This window comes from Aphis gossypii, chromosome X (assembly GCF_020184175.1).
Source record: "Aphis gossypii isolate Hap1 chromosome X, ASM2018417v2, whole genome shotgun sequence".
Taxonomy (NCBI): domain Eukaryota; kingdom Metazoa; phylum Arthropoda; class Insecta; order Hemiptera; family Aphididae; genus Aphis; species Aphis gossypii.
In genome coordinates this window covers 24,973,683-24,997,672 of record NC_065533.1, presented here as the reverse complement: position 1 = coordinate 24,997,672, position 23,990 = coordinate 24,973,683, and the positions used below count along the sequence as shown (strand labels likewise).

The following is a 23,990-nucleotide window of genomic DNA, read 5'->3' as shown; positions in this document are numbered from 1 at the left end:
TACCAGTATTTAACAATAGGTATAGGTAAAATTTGAATTAAACATACCTATTTAAATAAAAATTGTTGTATTAAATTAAAACAAACTTAATGTTTGATTTAAATATTAAAATTTCCACAAATTTCCACAACAACCTCTCTTGTTGTTTTAAAACACTGGTGCCGTGATTAATTAATTAAAATAGAATGGAATTAAGTTCTGAATGCTTTATACACGAAAAACCAAATTTATCTAGTTATATATAACATATTATTGTGCATATGTCTTCATATCTAATTATTATGTTGCAAAAATACAGATTTTTAGGTTTCTAATGATAATAATTAATAAATATACTAAAATACTAAAATAACTAAACTATCAACTATAAAATAATATATTAAAAAAAAATGTCTTAATGGTGGCCACGATAATAACGTGGTGTAGAGTAGTATGATTAGGTTTGGAGCTATTGTCGGTATATTTAAAAAATCAAATACAGTTGTTCACAATTTATTGGCTTGTAACATGACAGGTACGGATGAAAAACGTCCACTGGTTATAGTAGGCGAAATTTAGGAATCATAATGTAAACAATATATATCGGTATATAATATTATATAAAACAGTTTCTATGACCTATGGTTTGAAGACGAAAACGTTCTTAATGTATTATTTACGTGTTATTAGAAACATAAAAATAGAAATTAAAATTATATTACCATTGGTTTTAAAATAATGCTAATTGCTAATACTTACATATCAATGTTATAAATTGCATCAAATTATTTTAGCATCGAATAGTTTGTAGGTACCTAGTACCTACCGGCTACCCAGTACCCAGTACCCTGCATCTAAATGCTTATAGTCTTTTCATATTTTTAACTTTAGATTATACATTTATTGACGTAAAGTACCTGTATAGATTATTTGATTTCTCTCCGAGTTAATGCATCTGAAAAATTAGAAAAGTAAAATGATTTTATAGAAAACGTATTATAAGTATTAAACACAGCAAATATACTTTTGAAAAACCACATAGTTATCGGTTATTTTAGTATAATATAAAAAAAAAAAATTTAAATATTTTAGTTGGGAAATACCTATATAAACCTGAACTATAATACAAATACGAATAATTATTATAAAAATAACAATTTAAACTCACATACTATAGTACTAAGATTTTAACGAGAATTAAAATTTATATTAATTTTGAAATTTTGAAAATTGTGAATTAAGTTCAAGTGTAAATAATTGGTTAATCACGGTTTTTATTCACTTGTATTAAAAACTTAATATTTATTAAACGTAAGTATTAAATTTATAATAACTATAATATTTAAATACAAAGGCATACGTATAATATGTGTTACTGTGTTAGTAATCGTTGTTAAAAATTAAAAACTAAAAATAAATGTTTCGTTAAGAGTTGTTATCGTAAATAGATAGGACGGATGAAGCAATTACGTGGTATTTAAAATAAACAACTGATTACCGATCACCGCTGTGTATAAACTAGAAACTAGAGGTCTCTATATTTCACGCGTACTTCCATGAATTTAACTGATTTAATTTCACGAGAATTAGTATTCTAATAAATTGTATTGTTTATTAAAAACCGTCCATAATACATTGCTTCATGTTTGATACTGTTGGTGTTGTCAAATATGCTCACAATAAATAAATACCTATATTATCGACTATACCTAATTTAATCGGTCACCGGTAACGTACATCGACCGTGGTATCGATACACGATAGTGCCACCTGCACCACCCGCCTAGCCAGTGCCATTTTCTTTGCCCACAGCCTTCCGCCGTCTTTGTGACAGTGTTGTTGTTCTGACGCCATATGCAATAATATTAACAGATTTTATTATATTATTACACTCGGTGTGTAGTTATTAGTTATAATTCAACCCTTTATTCAACGCGGTTCGGATTTATATTATTAATGCGGTGTGTTATAACTCGACGTGTTTGCGGATTAAAGTTATCATCTTATACATACGGTGTGATATGACTCAACGTCGATTCAACTTATTGGTGGCGTTTTTTTCTGCTTTAAATCAGGTCAGATTCATATATTTGTTATATTGTATTAAAAATGACTTGTTATGTTGTTAAACCATAAACTCTATTAGCGTTTAAGAAAGTATATTATATTAAATTAGAGTGGCTCGACTCGTTAAGGACTACCTATCTATAATAATTTGTCTATTGTGCATTGTTATTTATTATACACACACATATTACATATATTATAATATAAATAGGTATATTTTAAGGAATAAGGTGAAGGTCTATTATTAGAAGATATTATATTTCATGGTTTTAATTGTTTATTGGTGAAATCGTGCTTACTTGGGATGCTCGTCTTATCAGTTATCATACGTTAGAGAAAGTATATATCCGTCGTACACACATGCAGACATACGCGTCTGCATACACAATATATTTATGTGCGCATAGTAATTTAATTTACAGTATTATTTTTAATTTTTAAGAACTCTATTAGGTCAATATTTATTCTATTTAGTAATATATCAAATGGTATATTTAGTTTCAATTCATAAGCATCTATTAAAGCTAAATCATACAATATAACATTACAATGTAGGTCTAATTGCCATATTTAACTATGAATTTGCGTGCATTTCGTTTAAGAATATTAAAACATTCAAAGACCAAAAAAATAAACTAACATTATGTATACATTTATATTTATACATACATATACCTACATACATAAATATATCATGTGGCAGGTAATCAATACGAAAAAAATATTTTCCATCTATTTCTATTTATATTGTCTCCAGAGGAATGCCACCTTTGAAATTTTTATTATAGATCTTAAAGGGCATGTCCAAATAATGCAAATAACATTGCTTTGTAATAATATTGTATAGGTACTGTGTAAAAAATTTCGCGATGAAGAATTTTCTTTGGTTACCTACAATTTAGAAACACATTTTAAAAGTATATTTTATTATTATGTTTTATACTTTATAGTATATGTATTTAAATTATTTACGAATACTGGCTAAAAGTTATACGTTTATTATATCTAAAATTATGATTATAGTAATATTATTATGATCATAAAAAAAAAAAATATATATATTTGAAAATTAAATTAAGGTGCTGTGAATAACAATACAGATCATCTAAATAGTTTCCAAATATTAAGGTAGAATTATTGTTAGATTCAAAGTGGCCGTGACCAAATCATGGAATTTAGATCTGAGAAAAGAGGAATAAGACTCCATATAATATAAAAAGTCCCCGACACAGCATAGTTAGCCATAGCATAGACTACCGTAGCCATTGCGATTTGTGAGAAGACAATAAAATTTAAAAAAATAAAATAGATAAATATAATATGAATAATATGATACTTTGAACTTCATACATATTTTCGAAGCAATTTTACATCATAGTCAAAAGCAATATTGAGCATTTCAGACTACAATGTTTATAAGATTGACGTTCTTCTTTGAAATATTGAAAATCCATGTAGTAGAAAATATTAAGAACCAAAAGAGGAATAAAATAGATGTATCAAAAAATGATATTTAATGATAAAAAATAGCCAGTGTTTTTGTGTATAAAAATTAAAAAAAATTATGATGCAAATAAGATGATGAATAATGTGAATAATATAAAATAGAAGTGATTAAAATATATATATAAATATATTGTAATTGATAGTAAACAACAAAACTTAAAATAATTATATAATTGATAATTGTGGACATTTTGTTTAACACTTAAGTTATATTTTGCACTTACTCGAAATCCTATTAAGAATTTTAGGTTTCTGTTTTTATTTATATGAATTCTAATGCCTACAAGAAAACAAAATACTTTTAAATAATATATACACTATGTCAGTGTGTCACGAATAAATTATTATTTTATACTTCATTAAACTCAATAATTGCTTTTATATTTTCTAACTTTCATGTACAAGTTCTATTGAGTTTGGTCGATTGCACTGTTTTTCCTCATTTTTAAAACTGTAATAATCTATTTTAACTACCTATCTTAATATTTTTATTTCGTTTAGATGTATAGGTATTTTATAATATATTTTGTTGAATTTATGAATAAACATTAGATATACAGAAATGATAACAATTTATAATAAAGCTCGTAATAAAGTATTCAGTAATTATAAAAATAACTTAAAAAAAATGTATGTAAATTATCAACATCAGTAATTCATTGATAAAACACTAATCGACTGTTAGATTACGATTGTGAAGCCAATACTACAGATAGGTACCGCAGTGCGATTAGATACTCATAAAAACGAGAAAGAGTTATTACTAGGTTTAATATTTATAATTTTAGCTAATTATATTAACCAGTAGGCAGTAAATTGAAATACCATACATACTTGTGTATATATATATATATATATATATATATATATAATACACATACAATTAATTAGTACTTTCATAAACTGGATGTTAAAAAGGTATATACGTATAACTATGTATCTATATTCTATACATTAATAATTATATAATATTAAGTAAATAAAACATTTTTATTTGCTTAATTTTGAATCATTAACAATAAAACAATAATATAATGAACATATTATTATAGCAACTATAAATGTTTTCGAAATTAGCAAACGTAATTTTTAACCAGTTATTAATTATTTAAAACTTATGACTATTATTTATTATGAGATATAAGTTATGATTTATAACGATCAAAATATTAACTGCACAGGGTGGAATGGTACTATGGTACTCAGAATATTGTTGTTTCCGCTCATCTAAAATTAAAATAAGTGATATATAACTATTCGAATTTTATCTATTAAGGCTCTCTAAAATAAATTTTGCTTCCGAGTATGAAATTAAAAATGAAAACTGATATTTAAAGAAATAAAAATCAATTTTTTTTTAATAATATCGTGTTCAAAAGGTTGTTTAGTTGAGATTGAAATGTTTACAAAAATACATAATATAACCAAGAAAATAACTTTTCGGTGATGAATAATCACATTTTGATTTGATTAGGTTTGAAACGATTAATATTAAATTTTTATTGGAATCCGCATGGATATTACGTTGAAAGATATTTTTTTTTACATTCAGTTTTATTTAAAAACGTTTATTATGTTTAAGAAAAAACTAATAAAAAAATGATAAACAAACTTTGTTCAATGTAATATTAAGACGGCTTCATTTTTAAAAAAAGTGCCTCACGCCACGGTCGGTTGACAATTTATAGTTATTTTACAAGAAATATAATATTATACAGCATACAGCATATTATTATACGCAAATGTATCAAAAATATGCGTACTTGTCACTTGGTAGTATTTTTGAGAATTTAAAATTTATGTGTGTTTAAATATAATATCGTTTATTTGTGGTGCTATGAAGGATGTTTAAATTTAAAATTTGATATGTTTTAATGTATTTTTCTTATAAGTACAATATAGAAGCCGCTTATTAGTTATACGGATAATATATACAATCTTGTTATTGAAACAGAATGTTTAGGGATGGACTAGGCGTATATTAAAACATTGAAAATCAATCGGATTACTTAAACAATACATCGGTTATTTGAAACAATTAGAGCCAAGGCCCAAGGTACTCTATCACTGTATTACTACAGTACTATATACATTATCTTACTTTTACTGTAATTATGTATCGATACTGAATTACACTTGTCTAATTTCGTTTACTTGTATTTTTTTTTTTATCGTAAAAAAATGCCTACTATACTCCCTTAAGCCCGTTTCACATGGACGCATACTGTACGCGACGGTATCATACGTGCGCGTTTTTAGTTTATATTGATCAAGTTCATACGCGCCACTCTGAGGGTGGCGCGTTTTGCTCTTCGATATGACGCGTATGAACTTAATCAATGTAAACTAAAAATTCGCGCGTATGATACGCGTTCACGTTAGGTTATTGTTATTGTTTTAGTTTATGCTTGGTATGTATTAGTGTTTCATTTTTCTAAACTGCGAGATTTAAGTTTGGCACAAAAGTGTGACTTGTTAAAATCATACGATGTGCTTCCAAAAATTAGTTTACATGATGCCGCAGTTCGATTAAATATTTCTTATATCAAATTGAATAGGATTTTGAAAACTCGCTTGAAGATTGATCGCACAACATTTTGAAAATGAAAGTTGTAGATGGTAAATAAAAAGTTGTAGACAAAACGGATAAAAAAGCTTTGAGCAAGGTTATGTTTATGAAGGCGTGATCTTATAGTTACACGAAGCAAAAGACAGACATCGATAGATACCTACATATTTTACATGTATATAAAATAATCCATTAGTTTTAATGGCAGATATAATTTTTTTCATAGTAAATAAAACTAATTACTTTTTTGAAACAATTGCTTAATTGGCTCATTTGATCTTGGTCTAAAGCTGTTTCTAACAAGCAGTTTCTATTGTAAAGGTATAAATATATTCGTTGTTTTAAGATATTTTTTATCTTCGTGAGATCATAAAAGTAAATTATTACAACTTTTAACCTTCTTATTCACACATTGCTTTTAATAAAATCATAACAGTAAGTACTTTGATACTTCCCCAAAAATAACACAAGCATCGGCGATAATAAAAACTCGAAAAACTACTATTTATAGAAAAAAAAATATCCAATGTACTAGATGACACTTTAATTAAGTCCTTAAAAGTTAATTTAACTTGTCATAAAATATTTGATATATCTTTCTTCTATAAATTAGTTATTGGATACGTCGTATCTTTTCCTCCTATTCTTGATCACGGACTTCAATACAATACTCGCTTATGCCCTATACTTACGAAGAACCTACCACATCGGTTATGAACAAAATAGTACATTTGATAGACTCCTATTGCTAGGAATCCTATTTAACTTTGGTTTTTTTTTTTAGTTTTTTACTAGATCTAAGACGACACTATTCAAACCTGTAATATATCAGTATGATATATAATTTGGCCATGATGCTTATTTTCTATCTTTTTTATTTAATTTATCGCATTAAGTTTATCTGTAATATGTTATTTGTTGATGTACTATAAATCTGTATATGAGCCTACAAGGCATACATTTAAAAATAAACCACTTTAAATCCGTGCACACTCAAATAAAATTTAGGCCATCTTTCGCCCATTTCTTACTCAAAAATTCATGAACTCGAACAAATCATCAGTAAAATATATTTTTGAAAATCATTTCAGATATTGAAATAGGTATAGACGCATTAATGGATATCTAATTAAAGACGCCAATTAAATTTTTTACGCATCTATTATCTACTAATAAAATCTAACCTAAATGAAATTATTTCAGCCATTAATATATGAGCTATAACCACCATTATCAGGCACGAGAAACTTATCATAATAAACAGAGGTGCCACGCTCTTTCTTAACTCAAACTTTTTTTTAAAACACAAAAATCACCTATATACAACTTGTACTTTAAGTCTCTTTCATCATAAATTGAAACTTCTGGAATATATTTAAATGATTATAAAACCATAACACTACTTATATGTCCTAATAATAACATAATTTCTTCCTTCACTCAAAAAAAAGCCAAACATAATGTCTTGTTTTACTATTTTCAAACCATATGACATACTATCAGACAGTTTTCAGCCTGAACGTCATGTCAATCAAAATCATCATTGTGTTGATCGATTATTGTTAAATAATTTACGGGCCACAACGTTCTATACTAAATGTATGTTTATTATCTATTAACCATCTTAATATTATGTATATTAGTATAAAATTAGATTACATTGTTTTATTTTTCATTTGAAGTTTACCCATTTATATTATTAAAATCGATTACACCGGTTACTGTTGATTTTGTATGTTTCGAACGATGTGCTGAATATAGTAACTGTGGGACATGCAATTATTCCCAGGTAGGAAATATTTAAAGGTTCGACACAATTTCTCAGTATAATCATAACTCTAGAGAATCTTATACCATAGTGGGATAATATAATTTTCCTAGAATACATTTACTCCTCTTAAATAATAAGGCAATAGAAGGTAATAAATCAATGATAATTCAACCGTGGTTATATAAAAATTAATTATAATAATTAAAACAATTATTGTAGTATACCACCATTACATTATTATAACTAATATTAATTATTACTATTGTTATTTACTTTGGTTTAATGACAACGGACCGCAACCTGTGTTTATTATAATAATAAGTAATTAAATTAAATTGACACCTTGCTGATATACAAATATAATTCGAAAAGTATAAAAGTAATACCTTGTGAACAAGACAAGTTATTTGGGAGTTATTTCCATAGTATCGTGGAATGACTTAGTCAAAGGTGTAATTATAGTAATAATAAAAATATATAAGTACGTCCCTCTAAGTATTGTTACACACTATTACATTACTACTATGGGTTTTAGACAAACACGTCTCCCAATACTGAATAAAAATTACCTATGGCAAATGAGATTTTAACAAAATTAAAAATAAAATAAATTGCAATTAAATATCATTTGAATTTCAAATTAATTTATGGACTTCTGGTATCGTGTCATCATTATTGAAATTGATTATTTCATTATATTATATTTATTATTTTTATGGTACCTAATATTATGATGTATACAAATTATACAGTTCATTCATTAGCATTTTTTTTTGTTTTTAGTTATATTAAAAAAAAAAAAATCGTTTTAATTCTTAAAAATATTATTATAAACCATAATATAACAAAACAACTATTAATACACTATCTGAATTGTTAATTTGATTTTCGACATTTATTTTTGTTTATAGACAGTTCATTTTTTTTAAAATACGCATTCAATATGTATGTATTCTATTTAAAACCGACTTAACTAATTTAATCATATCTCATCTGATTACTCTACGTGTGATTGACGTACAAATGACGTATTTTTTTTATAGAATAACTACAGTGAAAATATACAAATTTACTATTTTGTAATATCCTTTGTATTGTTAAATTCGTAGGCTTTACACGAAATGTACATGCATTTACTTTGTTATTTTTAACAGGTATAAGAGTATATTAAAACAATATAACAAAGTGATCTCTATGAAGATTTAAATGCTGTTTTAAAACCATATGATTACCTATCGCAAAGTCCGTCAACTCTACCAAATTAAATTAGAAAATTCTCGTGAGACACACTTGGTATAATTATTAAAACGTGTAGGTATACCTAATGTACACTTGTATATCAGCTGGTATCATGATATATTTTAATTTACGATATTAATATAATATGTGTATGAATGACCGTTCTTGTATACGTATTCCACCTAGAAAGAACTTCGATTTGGCAGTGGCACAAGTACTCCCCAATGGACCACTCATCTTACTGTTTCCCCCCGGTTACGACACCGTAATGTATACGCTGTTTTGTATATAATATGTTTAGACAGAAATTATAAACGAAATTTCATGTTTATAATAATATATATACACGTATATATGTATATAAATAGGATAGGTTTCATAATGGACCTGTGTTTAAACGTAAGCAATTTACAGTTGGGTAATTAATTGTTAATTAACACCGGGAATTAGGTGGTTAAAAATATATAATATATGGCTTAAACATACTTCCAGAGTATGTTTAAGATTTAATCGACAATGACAATTTTATTTAATTTTGTTTTTAAGTTTTCGCGGAACTATTAGTAGTTTCTTGCGGTTTTTTTTTAAAGTTATGTACAATTTGTTCATGTAGACAGGTGTCGTTTACGAGTTAATCTGTGACATTTTCTCTTTCAGGCTAGTTTTTAGCTGCTTACATAAATATTACATGTCTGCTACATGAGTTATATTTTCGTTCTTATTGACACACGACATTAACGTTTCGATAATGATCCATTTTTTGGCCGCACGTGTTAAAGTAATTTAAAGCTGAAATGACGTGATCCTCCCCTGGAATCCATATACATACATATATATATTTATATTATATATGTAATATGTATATTGTGTAAAATCTGTATATAAAGTGCTATATTATAGTAATGGGGATATTTTTACACAGTGCGTTAAGTTATGTTAGTTATACAATTACCATGGTTATAATTATTTACACCAAAAACAAATGTGACACCTCTCACTTCCGCAGTGGATGAAATCGTTATAAAAACTACGACTGGCTAAATTACTACTCCAACAGTGATTTATTGAAACTAGTCATTTCAAACAAACAATCCTCATAGACAGATATTTTAACTTCTAAGTTAAATGTAAATAATCCCACACAACAAACATATATTGAATTAACTTTTATTTAACATTTGATATTAAACATTTTATATTTAATCAACATTAATTTTTCATTTATAAATATTTAATAAATATTGAAAGTTGGTTTTTTGAACCCATTTCTAATATTTATCCAATGTTGACAATAAACATTCTTTTAAATTTAAATTCCAATATTTAATAAATAATAAAATTAAATATTTAAAAATAAAATAGAATTTGTTAAACCACTATATAAAATACTTGAAATGTTATTAATATATTAAAAGTAGGATTAGGTAAGTTCTAAAATTAAAATAATAAAGGTAATAAAAACAACAAATATTAATGAATTGACAACTTATTATTTATTAAAATCTTAAATAATAATTATAAAGAATATTGCAGAAAATAAACTATTTTAATATAGCTTTTATTTTATTAAAATTGTAAAAAAATTCATCTGTAAAAAAACCTATGGTTTTTAGCTAATTTTAGTCTGCAGCTTCTGCATTTAATCCAAGTTTATTGTTTTTTTTAATGTTGAATGGTGCCTGTGCTAAATGGTACTTGATTCTACTTTCCAATTCGTTTTGTGAAACATTCATAAATTTGGATTGACATTTTACAGCATCTGTTAAATAATAATAAATAATATAGAGCTATAATACACTTATCTAAATATGAAGAAATAACATTATTTAGTTAATATAATAATCTTACCAAAAATAACAGGACAAATAATCAGATCGCAAAATTTCTTTTTTCCTTTTTTACCATTATACGAAAATAAAGATAGTAAATTGTCAGTAAATAATTTCATCAGTATTCTCTTCATAGTACAATTAATGTTATTACCTCCCAAGTATGATAAATATTGAACCTGAAATGAAAAGAATAATAATACATATTTAACAGACTATATAACTACTTTAACTAATAATAGTTAAAAGTGAAAATAACTACAATAATTTAATTGATTACTGCAGAAAATTGATATTATCTAGCTAAGCCATTTGTGATCTAAATAATATTTAATAATTTTACATTATTTAAATTAAAAATAATAATATATTTTACCACTAAATACATACCAAACATTTTTTAAAATTTAAATTTGTATTAATTTGGTCTTCTATAATATTTAAATTATATAAATCATCGATTGGAAAATTGCAGTCTTGTAATTCATTGACATTATTAGAATCATCTTGTTTGCTATTATTTCCATAATTTGATACAATAGATTCCAATTTATTTAATATTTCATTTTGCTTTATTTCGATATGTTTTATATCAGTTTGTAAATATATAATATTTCTTAATATACCTTTGAGCATCTTTTGTGAACCTATAATATAATAACAAATTAAAAGCTAGTTTTTATTTAATATATATATATTATGATATAAATCAATTAAAATAAAATAATTTTTGTGAAATTCAAGGATAGTAGTAGTTTATTACTATATAGAAACTAGAGATGGGCACTCTCACTCATAAAATATCAGTAAATTTATGTATTACACGAAAGAAAGCTGTAGACAATTTTAATAAAAAGTAAATAATAAAAACAATTATAATAATTAAATGTGATTAAATAATTATTTTACAAAAATTTGATTTGTCACATTTATCCAGTTCATAATAAAAATATATTATATAATATGTGTTATACTTTTTAGAAATATACATACTTTTATCTTGACTCTTATCAGTCACTGAAGAATTAATAATTTCTACTTTTGATGATGAAATAGGAGTATTTATTTTTGTCATATAATAACCATCAGCACCATCTGCAGACATGTTATCGTCGCCATCAGATAATAGTTTATCAAAAATCGTCAATTGTTTTACTGCCAAGTAAAATAATTTACATTTATTAAATAACTAGGTAATAATAAATACATACATAAACAGGCTATATATCTCACCTGGTTTTTTGATAGATGTTGACTTAGGACTTTTATCGTAAGATAATTTTCTTGCTACTTCTAGAAAATGAAATATAATAATAAGTACTTATATATGTGTTTAATAAAATATGACCATTGACCATATTATAATATTTTATAATTCAATTACAAAAATTAGTAAATATAATATGAATTTTAAATATTATTAAAATATATTGCCAATGACATTTAATTTTATAAGAAAAACATTGTTTAGAATATTACTTTTTAAAATCAATGAAATTATATTTATACAATTAACATTTTTAATATGCAATTATACATATAATTACTTGAAGCTGATGCTTTTAGGGGAGATGGAGACCAACCATTAGGCTTGCTCTCAATTATTTGTTTATATTTTTTTGGAGAAGGTGACTGAAATTGTGCATCATGATTAATCATTTTAGTGTTTGGTTTTATTGATGTATTAATTGCTGCATTATTTTCAGTAACATCAGAATCTATAATGTTAATAGATACACAGATTATATATAAAAAAATATATCATTAAACAGGAAAATATAAATAGATGATATATTACCTAAATAAATTGGACATGAACTTAAAGATGCTGTTGAATATGGGGTTTTCTTATGCTTGATTTTTCGATTAGCTTTATCATCATCATCAGAAAGGTCAGAAACAAACATGGCTTTTTTTGCTTTCTCTCTGGCTTTTATCAGGGATTCTATATAATGAAGAAATATCCAAAATTATATTAAAAATATATTTAAAAATTTCCATTTATAATTAACTTAAATTACCTATTCCTGAACACATCTCTCTAGCTTCTAAGAAATCATATTCCATTTCATTTGGTATACAGTGTTTTTCAACAAGTTTATGAAATTTTTTTGTTTTTTTTGGCCAGGCACACGTACCATTGTTTTTGCGAAACCAAAATTGAGGTACAGCCTCGACTGTGTTATCATCATAAAAATGTACAACTGAATATTTTGTTACATTCATCATATATATTTATTAAAAGTATCTAAATTAAAACAAAACAAAATGTTAAATAGTACAGGTACAAAATAACTACACCTACTATAAATTATGTATTAAACAAATGATCTTCTGACTATATTAGGTATATACATTATAATATTAAAATATAGGTACATACAAGGATGCATGATATTGTATATTATTGTAATTTGTTTTGTAGTGAATTATTAATTTATATACATATATATATATACAAATAAGGGTACAAATATAAGCTATGTTTGATAAATAAATTTAAATAAATTAAAAATTAAAAATATTAATTCAGTTATAACATTTATTGGTAGGTAATTTCATTTTAATTTAGAAAAATTACACTTAATTAACTATCATTATTTTTTTTTAAATTAATAAATACTATTTTTTGGCAATCTTAATATTAGAACCTATACCTAATTAATAATTGTTTACATATATATGATTAATTACATATTTACATCATATATGCCTATAGAATATAACGGAATAACAGTTAAAATTATTGAATATCAGAATGTAGAATTGGAAAAGCAACATTACCCACTTGAGTATTATTTAGAATTAAATATTTTGAATACTCATTTTTCTCTATATCAATAGTAATAAGTGGTTCGTAGAATTCATTCACAGTACCTATACCCAGCTTTAAACTATTAATTGGTGTTTTATAAAATGGTTGAATGTGTTTAAACTGTTTAGCAATAAATACTTTAGACTTATCACTTTTTTTTATACAGATATTGACAATTTTAAAAATACTAAGACTACCATTATAAGTAAATCCAATGTAACAATCTGATAAGGATTTAATCTTTGTTTTAATATTATTTTTAATAACAATTTTAAATTGAGGTCCAGTACATTCATCAAGTAATGGCCCACTATTATGTTCTTTTAAATATTCAATAGAATTCAAAGAAATATTAAGAATATTAGATTTACAGAAAGTCTGAAATTCATTATAACGATTTATAACCTGCTCCAGTGGTTTTTCATGTTTCCGTATCATTTTTTTTAGGGTTTTCATGTAATTTTCAAACGGAAAACATGAACAATTATCCAGAGGCCCGTATTTGTGATAATCTTCAATAATATGTAATAAACCGTGTATATTAAGTGACACAAATTGCCCACCATATAATTCTTCAAATTCATTAACAAAATATATAAGTAATTTTTCTACAAATTTAATGAGGTCTGAACTGCTATTTTGAGTTAATAGAATCCGAAAACTAATATGTAAACAAACAAAATGTAAGTAACAATTATCATTAATAATATTTTTTAAAACTACTGGGCCTGTATATAATAGAAACTGACGAAATTCTGTCGCCTTCCATCTAAGAACTTCATTTAAACCCCTTGGAAATCGAGAAAAATCACTGCATATTGAATTTTTTAAAAATAACATTTGTTTATTAATATCTATAACCTTTTTACTTTGAAGTCTTACAGAAGTAGTAGCATTTTTTATAATACCAAGCCATAGTAAAATTAATTTTTTTGTTACTCCCAAGCAAACAAGATGCATGTAATCAAGGCTAAAACTGTCAACAAGGTTTATTTCAGGTATTTCAGTAATAATGGGAATGTTATCTGTCATATGAAATTCTTTATCTGTTCGGTTAATAAAATCTAAGTGAGTTCTTTTGGTAAAATCAACACCAGGAAAACAAACTCTATGTTCAGAATAAACACCTTCAATTGTACATCTTGTACATGAAAAAAAACCTGTATGACCTTTGGTCTTCAGAATAAAACTTTTAGCTGGTAAATCACAACAAAAAGTATCTACAACAACACGTTTTATACCATTTTTTGTTTGAAAACCATTTTTGTATAAATATTTCAGTTCATTCACCAAATCTAGTAAGAAATCATTGCAGTTTAGAGGTTTATCTTTGCCCCAATACAACCCAATAAGAAAAACATATGGTCTATAACAAGGGTTACGAATATATCCAAGAATTGGCCAAAAACAGCTTGAGGAACTTTTACTTAGAGGGAGACCATCTACCCCTATCACTATTTTAATTACATCACCAATAAAGTATTGACTGTTAGAGTTATAAATTATATTTAAGCTATTTTGAATTTTGAAATAATGAAAAATTCCAGGTGATACAGTTTGTATCTGCAAATTATTTTTAGATGATTTGTTTTTTAAAATTGTTCTAGCATCAATAGGGAAATAACTATGACAGTTATGAGTTTTTAAAATTTTTAATAAGGCACTCAAAGCAACATTGGTAATATTATATAATACAGCCCACTCACTTAGTTTGTTTAAAATTGATGAATTACTATTTAAAAAACTATTTTCCTGGCTAAATGTATTATTGTTGTGCAATTCCTCAGTATCAGAATCAGATGTAAAACTAAAATGATCACTTTTATCACTCCATGCATCATTGTTATAATGAAACTCAAATTGCAAGTTTAGTTCTGGAGGGGTAATATTTAATTCAGTATAAGTGTAATTATTACTATTAGTACTACTACAAGGAGTATTTTGAAGTGACATAGTTGTATGAGGTTCAATTAATTGGTCTGTTTCAATATAGTCTAACATTTTTAACTCCTCTAAAAATCGTCTACGTTTAGTTGATTTACTTCTATGAAATGCCATTCTAATACCTAATAAAATTTTAATGAATCAACTACCTATATTTTAACAATACTATATATATATTAGGTATAGGTAAAGTATAAAGTTTAATTACGAATAACGAAATTATGCCCTATATTAGAGACAAAAACAAAAATGTACCCTGGATTTATAAATGCACCTACCTATATATTAATCTTAAAATGTATGTATAGTCTTATTATATCATATTATGGTTATTGATGTGGATCAAATAACTGAAAAATTATACTTTACAACTGGTCACTGCCCACTGGAACAATATATTCAAGTTTATATGATGGCAAAAGAATGTCGAGCTCACTCGTACAAACGGCAGCGACGTAAAACACGACTTGTCACGTGGTAAAGCGGATGGCGACGCACGCCTATACGTATAGAGTATAGACGTTCTTTGTCCTTTGTGGACCAAAAACGATTTACGCACAGTACTTTTATAAGTTACTATAAGTTTAAAAAACAATAGCGTCACAACTTGCAAAAGGCAATATTGAAGAACGGAAGAACGGTTAAAAAGTTAAAATGTACGAACTAATAAAGTAATAACGGGCGAATCGCATCACCGCGAACAACCGGTCACTGGATTACTGGAACCCGGCAAACACGCGCATGCGTCTGTAAACACGCGAATTCGGGATTCGGTATAGAACTTTATAGTCGTGTGTGCGCGCGACACCCGCAGATTATATATTATAATAATATAATATATATAAATAGAATTATTATAAACACTATAATGTTATAGCGTCTATTCTAGAATATTCTGAGGAGCACGCTATCGGGTCTTTGGGATTACCGATTCGATAACGAATGACGAATATCTGGTGTTATACCGTTGAATGTTCTAAAATCGACACAATATTATTATATGATAAATATAAATAATATATAATTGACATTCGCAGATGTATCGTAGTCATTATATCATTCATCGATTTGTTGGTAAAATGCTAATAATATGCAGAAACCTATTATCTCATCCCGACGCATATTATTTTTTTATTTGTAAGGAAAATTATTAGGAAAGACATGGTGATAATGTTAAATATACATCTATTAAAAATTGTATTAATATATTTATAAAAAAAAAAATAATTAATTAATTATAAACAATTATTTAATATTTAATGAGTTATATTTAATAATATTTAATCTGATAAATTTAATAATATTTATATATTTATAAAAATATATATGAAGTATTATACATTTATTAAATATATATATACTTTTAAAAATATATATGAATTATTATATATTTATTAAATGTATTAAAAATATTTTAATTTAAATATTGTCAATTAAACGAAAAACGAATATTTATTCAATGTGTTACATTGAAAAATGTTGTGTGGGATACATCGAAGGATTATTTTTTAGTTTTATTTTCTGATCATAAAACGATCATTGGAAATCTAGCTAGTTAAGCTTTTATCTATTAATTTTTAACATAAAACAATTATTTTCATTACCTATAATATTTGTATAATATTGATAACCTATTTAAGGTTGAAAATATAATATTTTTTGTAATGTTGTTTCTCTTTAACAACATATTATAGTAAAATATTAAAGTTGTTACTTATTTACCATTGCACCTATACTTAAAATATGCCTGTTTTCACCCGTACATTACTTAGCGAAAGTTTTGAAAACGTATTTATATGTATTTGAAAATTTAAACATCTAGTTATCCCCTCTTCCTTTGTCCAAGACAATATTTATACGTTAAGTATTATGGTTTTCAATCGGCGCTTACACTTTATTACTAATTGGGTCTAAGCGATGTACTAACCTGCCATATTATAGCAATGTTTTTATAATAATTTTCTAAAAATAGTAAAAATGTGTTTAATTTTTAATGTTGTATTCAGCTATAATAATATTATTATTTTAAATAAATTATAAATTTAAGTTTTTATGATTGTCGTGCACTTAAATTATTCCGTGACTTATACCTATACGCAGTGCAAGAACCTTAAGCTGCACATGCAGGACATAGAGTTGACAACTATAAATAGTATTATACGTTTCTACAACGGCAATTTATTTCGTATTAGTGAACTTGAAACGTATATCTATAGGGTAATAATGTATAATAAATAATTCATGAGCTTTTTAAATAACAAAACAAATTTAACTAACATTTTCTGTAAAAAATTATGTATAATTTATTACTCAATGAATCTAACTTAATCGTGACTTTGATTTCAAGTTTTTAAAATTTTTGTTCTGAAAAAAAACATCGCGTAGTCATACATAATAATATAAAGTCGCTGAGTTCACCTGACTAGGATCTTAAAACCATTTTGGACGACAGGTTTTTTTTGGTTTTTGTTTTTTTTTTTTTTCAGTAGATATCATTTAAGATAAAGTTTGTAATTTTATGTTCAAGATATTAATATTTCGTCCTTGGTTAAACAAGCCGGTCACGGTATAAAGCGTTTTATATCATGCAAACAACTACGAAAAATGTGTGTGTATAGGTACGTGTACACCCCCGCGGCACATAGAATACTTATAGCGTATAAATATCGGTTGTATATAAAAAAAATACGTAAAGAAAAGAAAAAAATTACACGCGTAATTGCGTGAACTGCATTGTATACTTACCAACTTATGGCCATCGAATGTAATAAAATGACTGTAGAGAAAAACAGCCCACAGTCCAAGTTTTAACAATAAGAATGTTTTCTCGAAAAAGGGCGTATTCTCCTACACTTTTTAGGAGTGAAAAAAAAAATAATACTCGTTTTGGTATAAAAACGAGCGTACTTTGCAGATGTAAATGAGTATTATAAGTAGGTAGGTAGTAGGTACCTAAAATAACTGGAATGGTCTTAAAATATCGTGCAGCACATGCACGTCTTGTGATAATAATATTATTAACACATTATTGCCATTAAACACGCTTGAAATAATAATAAAAATAAATTAATAAAATATAAATCTCCACAGGTTATTGTATCGAAATATACGATATACCCTAAGAGTCATTTTTTATAATACTTCTAGTAAGTTTGTTCAGGATATATCTTCGAGTGCACTACAAAGTAAAGATTACCACTGTAAAGTTCGTGAATAACCTTATAATCATATATATATAAAATATCGTATCGTATTATTATATGAGTCATAATGAGAAAATTCTAAATAAAATATAGGGTAATATAATATTATCAAAATCAATTCGTACTAAAAAATAATTTATAATAATAGCAGACACAATTACCACAGATGAGTTAAAAATTATAATGAATATTTTAAAATCAACTAAAAATTCACCGATACTTATTATTGTATTAATTATTAGTTTTTTTTTCTCTATTATACAGTAATGATGTGTTTGTGACGAAAAAAAATATTATATGGTATTTGTCTACTTTTAATGTAATTTTTTCAAGATTTATGCGATTGATATGTTATTAATGACGATTGGAAATAACTTCAAGTTAATAGAAAAGTCTTTTGCAATTCTATTTTCGAGATTATAATATAACCATGGATATTGACTATTGGCTGTAATTAAAAATGCCTATTTAATTAGAAAATTATGTATGCAATATAAAATGTTTCATCTAAAACCTTGGTTAAGTAAAATTGAAATAACTCTGTATGTCTATGTCATATTCTTTTTGTTTATTGAGGACTATCATTCCCACGTGGATTGTTTGCACGTAACTGTTTCACATGATATTTCTGTTTCGATGTTTACAAAGCAATAATTATTGCTATAGTACAGTCCTAATGTTTAATATTCTATAATCATTTTTCTTCTAACAATTCACCACGTATTACAAATTATAATGTTACAATAACAATGTTGTAGATAGGGGTCATGGAAAATATTCTAAGTAAATATTATTTTTATGTTTTTTTATAGATACGTAATACACAATTATAATATTATACTACGTGTTATATTGTTGGTTTGAAAATAAAAAAAACATATTATAGAAAACTATGTGTTCGTGTACTATTATAGGTATTACTGTTTAAATATTATACAATGGGTGGCATTCAAATAAACGAAAAAAAAACACCCAAGTTTTTTATTATCATACAGCATATAATTTTTTTTTTGACTTCAACTAAGAGAAAATTTAATTTTAAATTAGTATAGTTTTAATTTTTCTAAAAAGGAATACATTAATTAATACTAACTTAGATTGAAAATTGCTATTAAATCAATTTAAGTTATTATTTTAACCAACTACTTATTAATATTATTTTTTAGCACAAAAATAAAACATATTATCGTATTTGACATCACATTTAGTAATTATTACTATATTTAATAACCTTAATCTAATTTTGTCTAAATTTTAAATTAAAATGTCTATAAAAAAAACGGTGGTTATACATTTTAACAACAAAAGTATTTACGAATGATTTTAACGAATTTTGCCAACATTTCAATAACAAGTACTTATAAATAAAAAAATTGTACCTTTATAATAATATGTATTTTTAATATTTAAAACTGTATAATAAAAATTTTATGAAGAACCTTCTATTAAATGTTCAAGCTTTTTGAATTTTAAACAGTGCTGAACACAGGTTTTAGTATTTGAGTGAAAAAAAAAATTAAAAATCGATTTTGTATGAAAGTTCTTGTTTATTTTTTAAATTTTACTTTTGACTAACTAAATCCGAATTTTTACTAGAAACTAACCTAAGTTTAAATTCAAGTATATGTAACATCCAATGATATGACGTATAGCAAAAAACACGAAAATCGTTGTAAAATCAATACTAAAATTTTATGTAAGTATAATTTTATACATTATAAACACATGAGTTTAGTGAATAACTATATGATCAGTTCATTAGATTGTCTATATAATACGAGTAAGATATCATTAAATATTATTTGCTAAATTACCGTAATAATAATTTATGAAATATATTCAACTAAAAATTAAAATCATTTTTCACGGTATTATTACTGACAATTTTTTTTTTAAAATTTTACATTTTACATTCATATTACTGTATGTGACATTATTAGATATTCTTTTTTATAAACAAATATACCTAATGCAGATTGTGTGCGTGGTAATCCTTTTAATTTATAGTTATTTCACTATAGATTCCGTTATCCCTGAATTGATAAAGATTAGTTATAACTGCTGCTACTAATAATTTTTAAAAATAATATCAAATACTACGTGATTACTTTAAAATAATTCCATCTAACCATTGTTTATTCACCGCAAATTTTCCAAACATCGTTATTCTACGGTATCTGAATTAAAAAAAATACATTTTCATCACCCTAACGCCTGATATATTCATTTTAAATCTTTCTCATGATGGATTTATATGTAATAAGCTATGAAAATCATAATAGGAAAAATATTTAATTTTTCAAAATATGATTTTAATTTTCAATTTCTATAAGATTTTCATTATTAGTATTAAGTATATTATATACATTTTGATAACGTTAAATTTTATTATTTTTACTCAAAATGAATTTAAATAAGTATTGGTTTATTCATTTTAGTTAATTTTATGTGGAAAAAATGATTTATGACGTTTTAGTTTTAATTATGGATTTTTTTTTTTTTTTTAACAATTATCTCTATTCTCACAGTCAAATTTAATTATTACTAACCTATCATTTAATATTTAGGTAACTAACACATTTTTAACTAACATATTTTTATTGAATACTCTAAAATTCGAATAATTACTTTTTCGTAATTGTAATTTGTAATAAATAATAAAATAAATTGTCTGCATTAATTATAAAATAAATACATTTTAAATCAATTTGTCATGTGTTAAAAATAACTTGAGTTATAACTTAACCATAAACATACAGTATTATGTTTGTCTCCAACAGATATATGTATTACTTGTTAGTTACCTAGAAGATATATCTTAAAGTAATTATCTATTATTCATTGTGTCATCAGATGTTTGATGAGACTGCTTTACAAGATTACGTATACAGTTTAACGAACACCGCTGGTTAAACGCACTACAACCATATAGATCTTATATGACTGACAGCGGTAGTGAACTGATTGGCCTGCGATGTTTCATCTGAATCATCTGTGAATTCACACACATTTTTTTGACCATTACGTTGTCTTTTTTTTCTTAAAGTTTTATATTTTTACAAGTGTGTTTGTTTGTTTTGTTTTAATTTATGTTTATCACAATACTGACCTTCGTCTTATTCGTGTTCAAGATACTATACTTCTTTTAATAGTTCATCTGTCTCTGATGTAATTTTTAAATTATTTGTTTCTTGTCAAAATAAATAGCTCTGTATTATATTATTATAAGCTCCTCTGTTGTGTCATTACCGTCTCTTTAACTACGCCTACGTGTTAAACAGCTCTCTGATGGTGAATCGAACACCAGGCTCCCATGTGATGCCTACCTCTCATTGCGTATAAACTTCATTAATTTCGCACAACAATTATAACATAACAAAAATATAAAAATTTTAATACGAATAAACGTTTAATCACAGGTCTCAAAATGCATAAATAATATATGTAAGTATCAAACATTTTTAAAATCTGACTGGACATTTTTTTTTTACATAAATATGACATTTAGATAATTAAATTTGACTGATGAAATGCCGAGTTAAGTCAACTGTAAATTTTGTTTAAATTAATAAAATAACTATTTCTTTTTATTAATAAAGTAATAACTAATAATTATAAAAGTATTTTCTTCGAATTTTTTTTTATAAATTACGTAATAAAACCGATTTAAAGTGTTCAACAATATCACATTTTTAGTTCATCAAATATGAAAAGTCGTAGGTAAATGTGTTTCGAGCAATTCATGTTTTTATATAAGTACATTTCTGTTCATTATCTGCTGTCACTTTTGTAGTTTTAGTACCATTTTTAAAGTTTAGGTGTTTGTTTGTCGTCATTTTAGTATTCACCATACTGCGCAGTATTTTTTTGTGACATATTAATGTTAAATTATTTGATTTATTCAAACTTAATAATGTTTTATAATAATATAAACATTATTATTTTTAATTAATTAAAATGTTTTATAGTTGTTATATTTTCACTTAAGAAAAATTGCATTACAAATTTAAATCACAATTGCTTTGTAGTTTAAATCTTTAATAACTATATATTTTTAAGTTATTTGTTTTTAATTGTAATCTAAAATTTACCACATATTGATGTATTATTACAAATATAAAAATAAAATGTTTAAACAATTTAAAATTTGATAATGTTAGATTGTACAAATTTTTCTTCTGTCATTTATAATTTATATGTCTTTTTTTATCGTGCTATTTATGTACTGAACTATTTTTAGTTTTTACGAAATACTTACATTTTCCACAGTCCATTATAGCGTCATCTTATTTCACTATCCTTTTTACAGTTTTTTTGTCTTCATTTATTATATTTTACAACCATTTCTGTGGTTTTATTCTAAGGTGCTTATTTATTAGTTTGTTGATCATCATATTTCAAACTATTGAATCTATAATATATCAATACTTTCATACATGACTGCCCGTTCTAGCTGCTTAGGTTCAAGAAAACATTTAGTATAAGGTTTCTCTTACAAAATCTACGTTTTTCTCTTTTTATATTCTTCTTTAACTTAATTTCTTATTTATCTACACATTTTTCTCAACGATTTCATCTCAAAAATAAGTAGTTCTAGACAGATGAGACCATCTCTTTGAGACGTAGTCTAATTTACACAATATATTATATATCAAAGGTTAGAAAAATATAGATTTTCTGATTTTCATCGGGCTCAAAATGTAATATTATTTTACCTACAATTATTTTATTCAAGAAATAATATAAAATATGATTCGTTCATTTTAAACTAAATTTTACATTGTTATACATATCGTGTTTAACGTAAATATTCACTTTAAAATATTTAAAATCATCATTTCTTTTAAAGGTTGTACTTTAAATAATTGTTTATATTAAGCGTGTAGCGAGTTACACAAGTATATTTTTTTATTGTTAATTAATTAAAAGGACTATATGTCTATATTACGTTTAGATTTGCAATTAATAAAATTATTCTGTAGAATGGTATTATCGTCAACGACTATTTTCCTTTATGATAATTTTATCTTTCTATTTAAATATTTTTATATTCAAATTAAGATATATT

General features: G+C 25.0%; 2 protein-coding genes across 4 annotated transcripts in view; one reads left to right on the top strand and one right to left on the bottom strand.

Moving 5' to 3' along the window:
- The window catches only part of LOC114124529 (GDNF family receptor alpha-1), a 187,612-nt gene that overhangs the window by 64,442 nt on the left and 99,180 nt on the right, over positions 1 to 23,990 (top strand). The gene's annotated exons all lie outside the window — the stretch shown is intronic.
- On the bottom strand, positions 10,617 to 13,250 carry LOC126551546 (uncharacterized). Its single transcript, XM_050205161.1, has 8 exons — positions 12,982 to 13,250; positions 12,759 to 12,905; positions 12,508 to 12,678; positions 12,194 to 12,253; positions 11,954 to 12,115; positions 11,351 to 11,607; positions 10,980 to 11,139; positions 10,617 to 10,890 (listed from the first exon to the last, which is right to left on the bottom strand). Exons 1-8 carry the CDS (start codon positions 13,187 to 13,189, stop codon positions 10,751 to 10,753), a joined length of 1,305 nt encoding a protein of 434 aa, XP_050061118.1. The 5' UTR covers positions 13,190 to 13,250; the 3' UTR covers positions 10,617 to 10,750.

Excerpts from the sequence above, each read along its gene's own strand:
- LOC126551546 (XM_050205161.1), bottom strand. The coding sequence starts at position 13,189 with ATGATGAATGTAACAAAATATTCAGTTGTACATTTTTATGATGATAAC. Across the intron at positions 12,679-12,758 it reads TTCATGTCCAATTTATTTAG|ATTCTGATGTTACTGAAAAT; the intron begins GTAATATATCAT and ends TTAACATTATAG. Across the intron at positions 12,254-12,507 it reads CCTAAAAGCATCAGCTTCAA|AAGTAGCAAGAAAATTATCT; the intron begins GTAATTATATGT and ends TTCATTTTCTAG.